The sequence below is a fragment of the Stegodyphus dumicola genome, chromosome 11 (assembly GCF_044657685.1).
Source record: "Stegodyphus dumicola isolate Sdum_Otavi_A_Nest chromosome 11, ASM4465768v1".
In the NCBI taxonomy this organism is placed as follows: domain Eukaryota; kingdom Metazoa; phylum Arthropoda; class Arachnida; order Araneae; family Eresidae; genus Stegodyphus; species Stegodyphus dumicola.
The window spans coordinates 125232252-125250619 of NC_140778.1; the positions used below are offsets into that span (position 1 = coordinate 125232252).

The 18368-nt window shown below is 33.9% G+C and overlaps 1 protein-coding gene across 2 annotated transcripts in view; it reads right to left on the minus strand.

The window, feature by feature from the left end:
* Nucleotides 1–353: 353 nt before the first annotated feature.
* LOC118183669 (EKC/KEOPS complex subunit Tprkb-like) overlaps nucleotides 354–18368 on the minus strand; it is a 44314-nt gene continuing 26299 nt past the window's right edge. Inside the window, exons 1-2 of one of the 2 annotated variants that reach the window (XM_085827195.1) lie at nucleotides 11466–11543; nucleotides 354–897 (exon numbers count right to left, since the gene is read on the minus strand). In XM_085827195.1, coding sequence (XP_085683321.1) covers nucleotides 379–882 — 504 coding nt within the window. In that variant the 5' untranslated portion in view covers nucleotides 883–897; nucleotides 11466–11543 and the 3' untranslated portion in view covers nucleotides 354–378. Of the gene's footprint in view, nucleotides 898–11465; nucleotides 11544–18368 lie in introns of those variants that run through there. The other variant, XM_035353266.2, reaches the window with a different exon arrangement.

Here is an 18368-nt window from a genome sequence, read left to right on the forward strand (position 1 = left end):
AGAAATGTTTAATTATATTGAAGTCGTTAAATTTATTCAAATTTTAAGAATTTTATCGTTGTCATAAGCAATTTTTCTTGAAAAGCAGCAAACTATACGGAAATTATGGCCGATACAAGATTGGAATTTGTTGATTACCAAGACATGATTAGTGTATGTAATTCATTTAATCCCAATTTCACGACATAACATTTAGAAAACAAGCTTTTAACTATGGTCCTATTTTTAACGATTTTGAGTTCGTTCGTTAGAATGTTTTATGATCCTTTATGAGTTCTGGCTCTAACCACTATCTTTCAAGAGCAGTTTGTTCATGTCGTATGCTTAAACTGAATTAAAAATAAACTCCCAAATTAAAAAATAAATAAATACTTTATTTTATATCAATAATTCTTTGGTTGCCAGTTTCATTGATATACAACCTAAAACTGCATTTTCGTCACTGATATTTTCTGGTACTTTGTACAGTTTCCGGATAGATTCCACATTTCTTAATTGAGAAATACGGTTCAGAGAAACACATTGTCCTTTGATGAAACTTTTCAGATTTTGTACCGCAGATTCCTGAAAAGCAACAAAAATAGCTGCAGAACCACTCTCTTGTACGCCTAGTGTCTTTAAAGATTCACTGATACGTCTGTTTGGATACAAATTGTATAATAGTTCTGTAAAAAGGGATTTGGTTTTCATCTGGTTGTTCTTTTCGTTGTATAAACTTCTGTGGCAAGCCAATAAAAGTTGGTCCTTGTGATATACAAATTCTGGATTTATAACGGCTGCGTTTAGCTCATTTTTAAGCAACAGCTCTTTGATTTCTTTCATGTTTTCTACGTTTTCATACAGCAAAAAGTACGCCGGCGTTTGATTGAGATCAGTATCCATTTTTGAAGAATTTTCCTAAAAGAAAAGCAAAAGAACATCAGTTAGAATAATGATAACAAACTATAAGGTATAAACAGCCAAAATCCTAAATGAAAAGGAAGTGTAAAAGTTTACACAATTACCACACAGTATAAAAATCAAGGATTAGCAAGATTATCTCAGAATCATGGCATTAGTGAAAGAAGTAAATTTTATTAACGCACCATTTTGTTTTAATAACGCACTGATTTTAAACAATTTTTCTATGCAACAAAACTCGTAAGTTACGAAAAAGTAAAACTTATCTGCAAAACTCATACTGACAAAAGTAGCAAAGCTTATCTCATGTAGTTAATTCAGCGTACCATTATGCTGCTCGCTAATCAAATGACATGAAAGAAAGAATGAAGATTTTCTCAAATTTTAACGTAAGATGCCCAAGGCCATAGCCATCGACATCGACATCATTCCCTGAATGATCATCCGTAAAGCCAGTTCGGTATCCATGGAAAAACAAGTTGTGTTGTTGTGACTTATCTCACTTGTCTGACAGTAACATCAGAACATGCCCACGAAATTCATCGTGGCAAGGACTGCAAGACTGCCTGTCGTTGGCACGAACCTTGAGCACTATACAGAAGACAGTACGACTTTGCTCAGTTCCGCACCCAATACTGATGAAGAGCCCCCGGGAAGACGGTTCCGAGGATCTTCAACCCCTCTTCCCCTAACACCAACCTGTGGAGAGGACTTTCGGCTAGCCGCAAATTTAAAATGCCCCCATACAGCACAGGCACTACATATTTACAAACATCATTGCCTTCTCCAGGATTCAAACACGACCCCTTTGGTACGTCAGTCAGCGTCGTTAACCACTGTAACATCTTGTTATTTAATAAATAACAATATTTATTGTTGAAGTGGCAACGCCATATTTGTATTATGTAACCGTTGCTCAGCAAAGTGAGAAATTGTTAAAAAATTAGAATTCTGAAGTTTTTAAAAGCTAGTAGTAGTATGAAAGTTTTGCCACTAAAGAATTTCTTCAAATTATCTATCTCCGTGAACTAGAAATAAAACTTATGTTCTAATAAGAAGATTGCCTGTTTTGTCAATTACTGCAAAATACATTACAGTCTTAATTAATTGAAATAAAATTTATGTTCTACTAAGAAGATTGCCTGTTTTGTCAATTACTGCAAAATACATTACAGTCTTAATTAATTGAAATAAAATTTGTGTTCTACTAAGAAGATGGCCTGTTTTGTCAATTACTGCAAAATACATTACAGCCTTAATTAATTGAAATAAAATTTATGTTCTACTAAGAAGATGGCCTGTTTTGTCAATTACTGCAAAATACATTAGTCTTAATTAATTGAAATGAAATTTATGTTCTACTAAGAAGATTGCCTGTTTTGTCAATTACTGCAAAATACATTACAGTCTTAATTAATTGAAATGAAATTTATGTTCTACTAAGAAGATTGCCTGTTTTGTCAATTACTGCAAAATACATTACAGTCTTAATTAATTGAAATAAAATTTATGTTCTACTAAGAAGACTGCCTGTTTTGTCAATTACTGCAAAATACATTACAGTCTTAATTAATTGAAATAAAATTTATGTTCTACTAAGAAGATTGCCTGTTTTGTCAAGTACTGCAAAATACATTACAGTCTTAATTAATTGAAATGAAATTTATGTTCTACTAAGAAGATTGCCTGTTTTGTCAATTACTGCAAAATACATTACCGTCTTCATTAATTGAAATAAAATTTATGTTCTACTAAGAAGATTGCCTGTTTTGTCAATTACTGCAAAATACATTACAGTCTTAATTAATTGAAATAAAATTTGTGTTCTACTAAGAAGATGGCCTGTTTTGTCAATTACTGCAAAATACATTACAGTCTTAATTAATTGAAATAAAATTTATGTTCTACTAAGAAGATGGCCTGTTTTGTCAATTACTGCAAAATACATTACAGTCTTAATTAATTGAAATGAAATTTATGTTCTACTAAGAACATAAATTCCTGTTTTGTCAATTACTGCAAAATACATTACACCACTATCCCGGTTGGGGGCAGAAAAACAAGTACATATTTTAATAGTGCAAAAATTCACTTTCGTTTACTGAAATTTAATTTCCAGAAAGTATGATAACGAAATACACATTTGATTCATATACGTTCTTTCAAAAGGTAACAAAATTTGAGAGAAAAAGATAATTCTTTTCTTGGTAAATTAAAGAATTTTGTTATTTAATTTTAAAGAAGGAAAGAATTTTTAGGTACTTTACAAGACATTAATTTTTACCAATTTTTATTTGAAAGCAACTTAAAATGCTAACACATTTTAATGCGCAAGTTCGCTTTCGTTTGTTGAAATTTATTTTCCAGAAAGTATGATCCCCAAGATACACATTTGATTCAAATACGTTCTTTCAGAAGGTAACAAAGCTACTGGTTTGAGAGAAAAAGATAATTCTTTTCATGGAAAATTAAGAAATTTTGTAATTTCCTTTAAACATGGAAAGAACTTTTAGGTACTTTACAAGACATTAATTTTTACCAATTTTTATTTGAAAGCAACTTAAAATGCTAACACATTTTAATGCGCAAGTTCACTTTCGTTTGTTGAAATTTATTTTCCAGAAAGTATGATCCCCAAGATACACACTTGATTCAAATACGTTCTTTCAGAAGGTAACAAAGCTACTGGTTTGAGAGAAAAAGATAATTCTTTTCATGGAAAATTAAGAAATTTTGTAATTTCCTTTAAACATGGAAAGAACTTTTAGGTACTTTACAAGACATTAATTTTTACCAATTTTTATTTGAAAGCAACTTAAAATGCTAACACATTTTAATGCGCAAGTTCACTTTCGTTTGTTGAAATTTATTTTCCAGAAAGTATGATCCCCAAGATACACATTTGATTCAAATACGTTCTTTCAGAAGGTAACAAAGCTACTGGTTTGAGAGAAAAAGATAATTCTTTTCATGGAAAATTAAGAAATTTTGTAATTTCCTTTAAACATGGAAAGAACTTTTAGGTACTTTACAAGACATTAATTTTTACCAATTTTTATTTGAAAGCAACTTAAAATGCTAACACATTTTAATGCGCAAGTTCACTTTCGTTTGTTGAAATTTATTTTCCAGAAAGTATGATCCCCAAGATACACATTTGATTCAAATACGTTCTTTCAGAAGGTAACAAAGCTACTGGTTTGAGAGAAAAAGATAATTCTTTTCATGGAAAATTAAGAAATTTTGTAATTTCCTTTAAACATGGAAAGAACTTTAAGATACTTTACTAGACATTCATTTTTACCAATTTTTGTTTGAAAGCAACTTACAATGTTAAGGTACACTCACATGCAATTAAGGATCAATCTATTGAACTGCAATAAATAAAAACAATACCAACTGCTTTTACAAAAGAGACAGCTTTTGCTAGACTATAACGCATTTCATAAACGCCGAAATGACGTACACTGATAAAGCAATTTATATATAAACATTTGAGCCCCACGCACATAATACTACTTAAAATAACTCTTCTTAACATGCAGTGATTGAAAGAAGGATGTTATGAATATACAGAGAATATTATACATAGCAAATACACTCCTCAAAAGTGAAATTGCAACACCAAGAAAGAATGCTCGCAGCGTCATGAAAATTGCAAGATCCACAGTTGAAGATGGATATGCAAATGACTAAAAAAACAGACACATAAAATCATTACAAACCAATTTATTCAGTATGTAATGTGCAATCTAGCGAGGCATGCTATCAGTGATTTCATTGACAGCAATCTGGCGATGCTATCAAAGCAATTTGGCGAGGCATGCTATCAATGAATTCATTGATAGCAATCTGGCGAAGCATGCTATCAATGAGTTCATTGATACCAATCTGACGAGGCATGCTATCAAAGAGTTCATTGATAGCAATCTGGCGATGCTATAAGTTCATTGAATCTGGCGAGGCATGCTATCAATGAGTTCATTGATGGCAATTTGGCGAGGCATGCTATCACTGAAAGCAATCTGGCAAGGCATGCTGTCAATGAGCTCATTGACAGCAGTCTGGCAAGGCATGCTGTCAACGAGTTCATTGATAGCAATCTGGCGAGGCATGCTATCAGTGAGCTCAATGATAGCAATCTGGCGATGCTATCAATGAGCTCATTGATAGCAGTCTGGCGAGGCATGCTATCAATGAGTTCATTGATAGCAATCTGACGAGGCATGCTATCAATGAGTTCACTCATTGATAGCAATCTGGCGAGGCATGCTATCAATGAGTTCATTGATACCAATCTGACGAGGCATGCTATCAATGAGTTCATTGATAGCAATCTGGCGATGCTATGAGTTCATTGAATCTGGCGAGGCATGCTATCACTGAAAGCAATCTGGCAAGGCATGCTATCAATGAGTTCATTGATAGCAATCTGGCGATGCTATCAATGAGTTTATGGATAGCAATCTGGCAAGGCATGCTATCAATGAGGCGAGGCATGCTATCAATGAAAGCAATCTGGCAAGGCATGCTATCAATGAATTCATTGATGGTTGCCTGAGGTAGCCTTTCCCAAGCCAAAGAAAAATCTGAAAGCTTTTAAATTTTATATTACGTTCAAAGGGGAGTTTTTTTAACGTTCTGTGTGTTACCTTTATTTATTAAATATCATGTTCTTCGCACTTAAACCATAAAATTCAGTTCAAAAGCATTATCGCAAAATAATTTTAAAACGAGCATATCTTTAGAATTTCCGACACACAGTCTCACGCGCTGGAGATATTTTTTTTTTTTTTCGTACAGTGTTGCCATTGTTCGCTTTGAAATCATTAAGTTTCTTAGTCAAAAATTCGTTAAAGTTTTACAACATACGTAATACGTAATAAAACAAATTCCAAATACAGGCTTACAGATCTCCATATTCTAGTGGAGGACAACAAAAATTTGGTGTCTGTAGGTACCGATGTTTTTTCGAAGCGCGAGAAATATACATGCACTTTTGCTGATTCTTCATTATTTAATTTCTTTAAATATAATACAGGGATCTAATATTTGGTGGCAACAATTTGAAAAGTAAATCGACATTTATGGTGAACCAACGAAAAATGCCAAAACGAAATTATTAGCCCTTCTGGCCTAACGCCGTTTGGACTAATAACAATTTTAATTAGCCCAGTTAGTGTAATTTTATACAAATTTTTAATGAATCACCCTTTGGGCTAATAACACTTTTAATAAGTCCAGTTATTGTAATTTTATAAAAAATATTTAATGATTTTAGTAACAAACTACAAGTATTGCTTTTTTGACAACTCTAATTAGAAAATCCATCCATTCTAGCGATTCTAGACTTCAGATGCGAAAGAAATTGTACAATTGGTAGTAGAGAATAGTACATTTCATTACGTAACTCTTTTAATATAACAACTACTCTTAATTATCTGCTTCAAAAAAGGCAGCGAAAGCCAGGCTGTCATCTTTGTGGGGCTCAAGGTTCTTGCCAACCACAAGCGCTTTTGACTCTTTGCCAAGATGAATGATGCCGTGGGCTTGTGCTAACCATTGTCAAAAAAGTGAGATTGGTAACAACAACAAAACAACAATTCCAAAAAAGGACTGATAATAATAATAATAATAATAATAATAATAATAATAATAATAATAATAATAATAATAATAATAATAATAATAAAGCTATTTTGAGGTTTTATTTTTCAACGCATAAAAGCATTTTGTTGTTTAACAATTAAAATTCGAGGAATAAAATAAAGATCAGTTTACTTCTTTCCTTTAGATATTCTCAACTATTCTTTTACATTATTTGCGATATGTTATTCTAATTTGCAACTGGCTAGCTTGATATTAGCTCAAATACTCATTTTTTTCATAGCGTTTTCTTTTGTTGTCATTGAATGATTCAATGATACGTGACACAAAATTTATTCTTATATATACTTTCTGTACTGAAATCTTTATTATTTTATTTTATTTATTTGGTTGCTATTTATGAAGAAAACGCGGCGAATCTTTCTTAAAGAACACATAAAAAAAGAGTCAGAAAAGAGATCAATGATAATATAACAAGCAGCAGGACACACTGAACGAACTAAACGTAATAAACACTGAAGAATTTCCTTACGAATTATCAGCACACGTGCACGCCCAACCGGTATAACACTTAGAGATTGTGACTGCCGTACCAAAAATCCCGGACAATGCACGGATGATTGTAAATGCACATTGTCTGTGAGGCACGGAGGCACTCTGAATATGCGGCGAGCCGAAAGTCTTCTCTACAGGTTGGTGGTAGGAGAAGAGGGGGGTGTAGACCCTCGGACTACTCCACCTGACATGCTCTCCTTCAAAACTGGAGGGGAAGACTGTACAAAGTGGTATTGTCACTTTATGATGCCCAAGGGCCTTGCAGACGACAGCCACAATCTTGACTCCCTGCATGGTGAATGTCGTGGGGTCGGTTTGATTTCAGACAAGCAAGATTAGTCACATGCTGCATACGAGCAAGGTAACTGCATCTAAAGTCTTCATTTTAACGGTACAATATGTAGGACCACCAGCAGCTGAGCGTTTGAAACGCTGAACACTGGTAGTTCCCACCTGGGTTCCATCCCAGGCGTATGGGCTGGTGGCATGAGCTTTCCGAGGCTTTTTTTATGTATAAAGTATATACGAGCCAATTTCCTTTAGAAAGTCAGCCCACCAGCGCAGAACGGTAAAGACGCTGAACACAGGTAGTTCAGTCAGAGGTAGGAATCTCTCGAACGGGCTCACTGCATAGACGTTTTGGTGTTTTTCCACATGTGTAACGTGTATGCGAGTTAGTTTCCCTTAGAAAGTGTTCCAAGAAGTCATCTCTCCTCTTAGGTAGATATCCTCCAGGCTTTGCGGTAATCACGTAAACCAAACCAAACCCTTAGACAATCCTCCAATAACATTCCTCTTAGGGAGATGGCCCACCAGCGGCCGAGCGGTAAAGTCGCTGAACACTGGTAGTTCGGTCCGAGGTTCGAATCCCGCGAACGGGTGGCTGCATGGGCGTTTTCGTGGTTTTCCCCATGCGTAACGTGTATACGAGCACGTTTCCCTCAGAACGTCCTTCACGAAGGCATCCATCCCCTTAGGCAGATAGCCCTAGTGTGCTTTGCCATAATTAAATACACCACCACACCACCTCTTAGGGAGATAGCCATATTCAGTTTACCGTAATCATATAAAACAAACGGGAAAAAAAATAAATAAAATCTTTTTTAATTTTGGTTACATTTTTTTGGTTAATTTGGTTTATTTTGGTTATTTTTTACTTACATTACGCCCAATGAACGTTTTTTTAACGTTTTGTGTGCTACCTTAATTTATTAAATATCATGTTCTTCGCACTTAAATCATAAAATTCAGGTCAACAGCAGCATCGAAAAATCATTTCAAATGAGCACATCTTTAGAATTTCCGATACACAGTCTCGCGCGCTGGAGGTAAGAAATATATATATTGATATTTTTTTTTCCCCGGTACAATATTGCCATTGCTCGCTTCGAAATCGTTGAGTTTGCTAATCACAAATTTGCTAAATATGAAATCGATTTTTTAAATATGAAAAATATCACAATGCGAGACACATACATACAGTGTCTCAAAAAAGTGATGGGACACTTGTGCTTTACAAAAGGAAACTGCAATAAAATAAATTTTAAAAACATGTAAAATTTTTTGTGGGTGTGTTTCATACTTAAATTTAGTAACAATTATTACATAACATACATTTTCTCAAAATATTAAAATATTAATTAAATAAAAATACAATTATTTAGAACGGAGCAGAAAATGGCTCACTTAAGTGATGGGACACTACGTACTATGCAACAAAAATCGTCTGAAGTAAGCAATAAAAATATCTTTTGGGGTATTTATTTTTACTTAAAAGCAATTGCCAATAATTTATAAAATCGTTTGCAGTATTTCTCTCCAGTTTGTTTTGGAATTTTTGTGTTTTTTAGCTCTGTGCAGCCATGAATGCTAAACGAAAAGAAACTTTGCCTGGAATTCGAAAATTAGTTATTAATTTGCATATTGAAAGTGGAAAATCTATTAGAGAAACTACTGAAACAGTTAACTTCAGTCATTCAATAGTGTTCAATATCATTAAACGATATAAAAAGAATCATATGATTCAGGATAAAAGAAGACCTGGCCGACCATCAAAGCTATCCAATGGAATAAAGCGAATTATCGTTCGAAATATTTAAAAAAAATCCAAGAATGAGTGCTCCTAAAGTTGCTGCTGATTTACAAGCATTATATGGAGTAATTGTTAATCCTGAGACTATTAGAAGAGTAATTCGATCTGCTGGATATCACGGTAGAGCAGCCAGGAAAAAATTCTTCGTAAGTGAAAAGAATAGAAAACTCAGACTGGCTTTCGCAAAATCCAACATAAATAAGAATTCTGATTACTGGAATGAAGTTACATTTGCTGATGAGAGTAAATTTAATATATTTGGTTCTGACGGTAGAATCTTGGTGTGGAGAAAACCCAGGGAAGAATTTCGCAAACAGAACTTGGTGCCAACAGTAAAACATGGTGGAGGAGGAGTTATGGTATGGGGGTGTATGTCGTCCGCTGGAGTTGGTAATCTTGTTTTTATTGACAGTATAATGGATCAGTACAAGTATATTGACATTTTAAATCAAAATTTGAAATCTTCAGCACGAAAATTGAACTTTCATAACGATTTTAAATTCTACCAGGACAATGACCCCAAGCACAGTGCTTTGAACGTTAGACTCTGGCTGCTGTATAACTGTCCTGAAATAATAAAAACACCCCCACAATCGCCACAATTAAATCCCATAGAGAATATTTGGCAAGAATTGGAATCAAGAATTCGTAAACACACCATTTCTTCAAAACAACAATTAAAATCGGTGCTTCAAGAAGAATGGGGTAAAATCACTCCAGAAATCTAAAAAAAATTAGTCGAATCCATCCCAAGAAGATTAAATCATGTTTTAAAAGTAAAAGGAAATCCAACAAAATATTAAAACCTTTTAAAAAGTAAAGTTTTTGGATAAATATTTGATGGAAAAGTAAGTGTCCCATCACTTAAGTGAGCCATTTTTTGCTCCGTTCTAAACAATTGTATTTTTATTAAATTAATATTTTAATATTTTGAGAAAATGTATGTTATGTAATAATTGTTACTAAATTTAAGTATGAAACAGACCCACAAAAAATTTTAGATGTTTTTTAAATTTATTTTATTGCAGTTTCCTTTTGTAAAGCACAAGTGTCCCATCACTTTTTTGAGACACTGTATATTTATGCAGTCTTCATTATTTAATTTCTTTAAATATAATACAGGGCTCTAATATTTGGTGGCAACAATTTAAAGAGCGAATCAACGCAAAATGCCAAAACGAAATTAATAGCCCTTCTGGGCTAACGTCCTTTGGGCTAACAATGCAATATCTCGAAGAAGCCCTTAATAAATATAAAAAGATCATAAATTTCTTTTAAAAGGATTCTTTATTAATTATATACCATATGGATCTAAAAAAATCTTTTGTAAATTACAACATAAATAAATAAATAAATACTTGTATTCATAAAAGCTATTAATTAGCTACACCTTAAATTAAATACATTTTTATTTATATCAATTAGATTAAAAAGTAAAACCATGATTGAGAACTGGGCTTATTACTTTTAAACTGCTTAGTTTGTTAATAATACACAGATTAAATTTAAAAATCAATTTAAATATATAACGCTTTACAGAATAACAATATACTGATGCATGGAAGATAAAAATATTTTATTGTCGGCAGTGACAGTACAACTGCTTTTAAATCGCCAAATGTGTTCATTAGATTTGAATGAATAAATATCGTATAGTTTGTTCAATGGCAACACACTGGCGTGTGGAATGTAGAAGTATATTTTCGGGCAGTGGTAAAATATTGCTTAAACCGCTAAGTTTGTTAATCAAAAATTCATTAAATGCGCACAAACAGAGCACAAATGAATAAAAAATTCAAAATTCAAGTTTTGTGGTGGACGCGTTCGAGTGCAAAACTAGTTCGTGTATGTAAAATTCAGTGGACCTAAGTGTCGCCATTTTTCCACAGTGCGACACAAGAACATACAGATTCTTCGTCGCTTAGAAACAGATACTGCCTTAAAAATGTTTAACATTTTAAACTGAATCATCTAATATTACCTCATATTTTAAATTACACCATCTGGCAAATACTTAATATTTTAAATTATATTAATAAAATTTTAAAAAGTATAATTTTTTAATATTTATTATTTTTTATTATATCAACTGGCCATAGGAAAAACTATAACGAGAATTTTTTTAAATCGCCAGTTTAGACAAAAAGTGATAAAAGTGGCATGCTTTGGCGAGAATACGCCCAGTCTTCTTTATAATAAAATAAACAAGCAAATGACATAAGGGGAAAAAGGTTAAACACATGACACTATACAAATATACAGAAATAAGGACAAAAAAAAAAAAAAAAAAAATCAAGACTTCCTTAATTACCAATTTAGAATTAACAGATGCGATCCTCGGAACTTGAATTAACAGATGCAACACCTATATGAACGGGGGGGGGACTAGGCATACGTTTTTGAGGTGATGTTCAAGGACATAAAACGTAAATATCAAAGTCATTTAAAAACGATATGTGACGTAAGAAAGAACGACTGCGTAGCAACATTACAGCCTCGAGCGATTTTCATCATCATTCCCCTCTGCTTAATTTTATTACTAATTCCAAAGAGTAATGGAATATCGTCTGCGAAGAACATTGCACACGATCGACATTACAATCGAACATTATTAAAAGCTGCTCCTAATCCACGTTGCATTTGTCTTCTAAAATTACAAAACATTATTTTCCATTATAGAACAATCAGTTTAACTATATAGGTTAAATGTTTCTTAACTAAAAACATTGAAAATAGTAAAAATTTCATGTTTAATTTGGAAACTTAAAAAGTAAAGATTTTACTTTTTAGGTTACGTTCGAATTGCTAAAAACCATAAAAATTCAGTGTTAAATAAGTAAAATAACATCCATCTAGGACTGAATGCTGGCTAACAATATGTAAACTGTAAACGCGTACATGCTTTAGTTTTAATACTTGACTTTATTATATGGGCACAGTGTTAATACTTAGAAATGAAATAATTCTAGGATTTTTTTCGTATTTCAATAAAGTAGCGCGCAATGAATTGAAAAGTTTTGTAATACCTATTTAATTTACATATATAAATATGCATACTCAAATATTCTCCGATGTTAAAACAATTATATCTTTTTGACATTAGCCGTTTGCGCAGCCAGCCGCTTAAAATGGTTATTATAAAAAAGAAAAAGAAATACATAACTATTTTAACGAGTTCAGCTAGTATCATTTCGCGAATCTAGTTAGTAACTAATAAATACTAACAGACACTATGATGCATTTATGGTTTCCAACTCGTTTAGTTTCTTAATCAATAAAGACAAATTAAATTTGAAAGAAAAATCAAATATATTATGTTTTGCCGAATGGCCACAGACTGGTCTTGAATGATTAGAGCATTTTTCGAGCAATGCGAACACATTTACTTTTAAATCCCTGTATTTATTAACTAAATTTGAAAGAACAAATATTTTACGCTTTGCTGAGTGGAAATACATGTCTTTCAAATCGCTGGGTTTTCTAGATTAATTTAAAAACAGAAATAGCTGACACTTTGCTGACAGGTAATCAAACATGCGTTTTAAATTGGGCGTTTAAACATGCGTTTGTTAATCAAAATTTTATTACGTTAGCACAAAACATGAAACTACTAAAAAAAACAGATTTTAAAAAATTCTGATGTGTACACCACATGACTTCCTTGTACGGAATATTAAATTATACGCATTTTTTCTTGCATTTTATTTAAACTTATTAGATTGAATTAAACCTACTTCGCCGACAGCGCATAAACCACAATAGAATAAACGCATTCTTTAAAATTCACTTTGTTTACCATAGCGACACTCTGGCGCTAGGTTCACTTAACAGTATTATATTTCGTTCATATTATAACTGAGAATGCACAAAATTTATATCATTTAAAGAATTATCTAATCGTTGCCACATGTTCTATTCAAATACTATAATAAAGCTAAAACTATGTATAAAAGAAATTAAGCAAACAAAACAAAAAAAGAAACAGTTTTTCACAGACGATTGAGTATTTCTCATTCAATTAATTCAGTTTTCACTTCGCGACAAAGCAAAAATACATAAAAACTCAAAATATCTGTATTAAAAATTACGAAGTAAATCTTAAACACTTATTTCCTCGAAAAAATTCCAAAAAGGATTAAACATGATTTAATTTGCAATAATAAATGAAGGCGTTATCTTTGTTGTTGCGAAGCTAAGTTTCTCTAGATTGGCAACAAATCCGCTACTCAGCTGTTTCAAATGTAAACAAGAGCAATGGCCGCCATCAAATTACGCTTAGCGGCACTTAAACAATTTTAAAATTGTTGATAATTCTAAAAATATTGCATACAGATTTACTAAAGGCATAAAACCCTTAACCGGAAGATAAAAACAACATAATTCAACCATTTTTAAAGCAAAAAATGTACAATTTACAAACATATAAGAGTAAAGAAACCGAGATCACTGAGCCGGGTAACAGTGGATATATTTATATACGTTTGGTGCGGCCGATTGCAACCAAAATACGAGATGCACATCTACATGTTATGGCAGTCTTATATACAAAATTTCAACGTTCTGAGGCTACTCGTTTTTGAGTTATGCGAGATACGTTCGTACAGACGCCACGAAAAATTCTTTTCAGAATTCATTTTAAAGCAGTTTTTTAGTTTTTTTGGAGGAAAAGAGTCTTATTCTGCCCTCTACAGATATCACGCAAAAACATCCTTAAATTGCATTCGAAAGCGGTCAAAGTGGATATTTTCGTTGAAATATGCTGCCTGAAGCTTTTCGCGATTAACAATACTTCCTTTTTACTTCGTACAAGGAAGTAAAAAATCTGAAAGCTATCACATTTTGTATTACTCCAAAAGAGGCGTTTCTTTAAAGTTTTGTGCGTTACCTTTACTTCTTAAATATCATGTTCTTCGCCCTAAAACCATAACAGCAGTATCGCAAAATAATTTTAAAGTGAGCATATCCTTTAGAATTTCTTAAACACAGTCTCGGGCGCTGGAGATATATCTATTTTTCTCCCGTACAGTGCTGCCATTGCTAGTTTTGAAATCGTTGAGTTTGTCAATCGAAAATTCGTTAATGTTTTATAAAATATGAAATAGATAATAAAACAAATTCCAAATTTGGGCTTCCAAATGCCTATATTCGAGTGAAGGACTACGTTATTCAGAATTTGATGTCTCTGACTACCGTTGCTTTTTTCACAGTGCGAGAAACATACATACATTCATGCAGTTTTTTCATTATTTAATTTCTTTAAACATAATGCAGGGCTCTAATATTTGGTGGTAATAATTTGAACAATGAAACGCCGTTTTATAGTAGAGGACCTAAAATGCCAAAACGAAAATAACAGTCCTTCTGGGCAGATGGCCCCTTTGGGCTAAAAATTCAGGCTTCGAGGTGCACGTGCTAGGACGGAGGACTCTGTGTTCAAAATTTGGCGGACATTTTCCCACAACGCAAGGAACATATTGTTCCGTTTTTCTCTGACACCAGTTGTAACGTTATTTTCTTCCTTCGGTAACGTTTGTTAAGGGGTTCGTATGGATTTCGAGTGAATCACGACGACAATACTTGATGGAATATCGAAACACACTTTATTTACCAATATAGCTCCAAAATCACGTTACAGTCGTCGAAGAACTACTATAACCACGTTGACACAATCAGCGACACAGCCTTCTCGGTACTCCACGTACTCTCGAGACTCTCCACGCTACAACTCGCGATGCACTCGACGACACGCAGATCACAGCTCCCGACTCTTCGGTTCAATCGTTCCCAGAGCTTAACACACTCTTTCGGCTATGCACTAACCGCGATACACTATGAGACTCTTCGATGCACTCGACGACGCACTCTGCACTCGCTGGCCGACTGTCAATTCGATCGTCTCCGCACGGACCAACTAGATGAGACTCACTAACTCGCACCCTAGATGAGGCACACTATCTAACTGACTGCGAACCAACAGGGTTTATATAGCTTTCGGCTTGTGTTCGAGAACATTCTGGGCTGAACCGGTAAGAATTCGTTCCGGAAGGTCCTCCATCCGTCCATGGCATATCGCCAATTTTGTCGCCAAATAGGCGATTTTTACCAAATGTGACAACCCTGCCTTCTCATGCTATTTTATGGCAACCCTAAAACTGCTTTGCAGGGAAGCCATCTTACGCGCCTGTACATTTCGTAACAATACATATATACAACACATGCATATATACAGATACCCCATTATTTAATAATAGAAATTATGTATTTTACACCTCACAAAAATCATTTTATAACACCTTTAGAGTGTTTTAACACCTAAAGTTTGTTATAAATTATAATCTGTTAAGTAAATTACGTAAATTATAATCTGTTATGTTACAACTAAAAATCTAATGGAGAGGATTCTGAGTTTCATAAGCAGCCAAACTTCGAATATACTAAAAACTAAAGGAACAGGGGCATCTGAAAGATCATTAACTCTGGCCTACTTGTGGCCAAATGGATATGAGAGCTAAATACTAAAAATTCGATACAAACTGGAATCCCATTTAATGGGCTGAGTACACTGCGAAAAAAAAAAAGGTACAGTTACTAGGCCGATTGAAGAAATTCAACTTGCGTTTTTCATCTCTCGAAAGCGCGACTCAGGATATTTATTAGATTTATATATAGCGTTGTTCTAATATAGGTATTTTGACACAAAATCGGACTTTTTTTTAAATGACATGGCATTTTTTTTTCAATATTTCGATTCTACAACTAACATTATGCCACACTGCCATGCTTTGCAAAAATCGCACGAGTAGTTTTTAAAAAATGAGCTCCTCAATGTTAATTAAATTTTATATATATTTATTAATCTTTCTTTTTTTATTAAACTTACTTGAGTTCTTCTTCCAGAATTCGAAATTTACGCTTAATCCAAATACAATTCGCACTTTTTTTATGATTTATTTTTATTTTAAAATATTTTTTATAAATTTTTGTATTATAACCTATCACATTTTTAACATTATCCTAAAGTAGATGTATTTCTAGGTACACCTGCAAAAAAAAAAAAAAAAAAAAAAAGTTATTCAAAATATTCTCAGACATACACGAATTTATACATTGCCGCGTTTTGAAATTTGTCATAGTTGTTGAAAGCGATAACATCAAATGTGGTTTAGGGACTTTGTTAAAATTATTTGAAAATAATAACGATGTGACTCCCCCCCCCTCTCATGCACAATGTAAAAAGGAAAAGGAAAATAGGCTGCCGTAAATTAAAAATTTCGCCAAGTAAATTATTCTTGGCGCAAAATGGAAAAAAATTCGCCAAGATAAATTTTTGAATTTCTCCGTAAATTTCGCACCAAAGTTTACAAAATTTAATATTCAGGCATAATATCAATAGTAGAATCGAAATATGGAAAAAAATTGGCATGTCATTTTAGAAAAGTCTGATTTTGTGTCAAAATACCTATGTTAGAACAATGCTATATATAAATCTAATATACAGGGTGATCTTTTTTAAAGTGACAGTGTTTGGAGCGCCGTGTATCGCGATCTAATAGCCGAAATGGCACCAAACTTGGTATTTAGACTAATCAAGACATGGGACATCAAGACATAGAATCGTACAGTTAAATTATTAATGTTTATTTACTACATTAACTTCCCCGGTGAGAAATTAGACCACATTCAATGTGAGCACCGTTCTCAGAAATAGCACCGTGCATTCTGTGCACAACGTTCTCCACAACCGTATGCAACATATCACGAGGAATATTCCGCACTGTCTTTGTTATGTTGTTCTTTAGAATAGACAAATTTGATACTCCACCAACATAAGCTTGAGATTTCAAATAACCCCAGAGCCAAAAAATCGCATGGCCATAGGTCAGGGAAACGAGGCGGCCATGCAGCTGGATAACTGCGACTTATGGCTCTATTATCAGTGAAGTTTTGGCGCAACAGCTGCTTTACCTTATTAGTAAAGTGTGGCGAAGCACCATCCTGCATAAAGATTGTCGGTTGGAGACGGTTTATTTGCTGAAGTTGTGGAATAACAAACACTTGCAGCATTTCGTGGTACCTTTCTGCATTTATGGTACACGTTTGGGGTCCTGTCGGAGTGATGGTCTCAAAAATGAATGGCCCAATTACGAATTCGGCTGTGAAACCACACCAAACAGTGACTTTTGGGGAATTTAATGGAATTTCGTGCACGGTGTGGGGCTGCTGAGAAGCCCAAATTCGGCTATTTTGTGTGTTTACGGACCCATTGAGATAAAAATGGCACTCATCTCCCCAAAGAATGTGCCATGGGAAAGCATCATCAATTTCTACCCTGGCAAGAAACGATAGAGCGAATGTCACTCGCTTATCATAATCACTTGGTTTCAGTTCGTGCAAGCGGTTGATTTTGTAAGGGTAAAATCCGATAACGCGCCGCAAAACTCTCCATACCGTGGAATAATTCATGTCCAATTGTCGAGCTACACCCCGGGCGCTGCTAGTACCAGCAATGGTTCCCTGCGATCCTTCGACAATTGCAGCTGCCACATCAGTTATTACATCTTCTGATACTGGTTTACGTCCTCTCCCAGCGCGAATGGTCAGTGACCCCGTTTCCTCCAACTTCTTAATCATTTTTTTAAGACCATTCAGTGATAAAGGCCCCTTTCGTAATTTTTTCTGGTTCGAAATTCCCGAACAGCTGCGGATGCATTACATTGATTCATGTATTACAGCTTCACCAGTAACGCACGTTCCGGTAACGTGAGAGGCATGTCCACTGGAGCTAGTTTACTTCAGTTGAGATTGTCTACTATTTGCTTTTATAAACCCTACTACTGGCGCTCTCATCGCACAACATTTGCAGTTTTCTTTGATACTCGTGTTTTATGCTAATTCTCATTATTGTAAGCTACAGCAGCGCCACAAAATACCCTAGCGGCGATTTTTGGAACTAAAAATTTTTTCACGGGATCCTTTTTCCCATGTTTTGATTAGTGTAAATACCAAGTTTGGTGCCCTTTCGGCTATTAGATCGCGCTACAGGGCGCTCCAAACACTGTCACTTTAAAAAAGATCACCCTGTATATCCTGAGTCGGGGTTTCGAGACATGAAAAATGCAACTTGAATTCCGTCAATCGGCCCAGCAGAACAGAAGATACAGAACGGACTTTTTTTAGTCCAAAGGGATTTGAATCCCGAAGGACTATTAGTTTC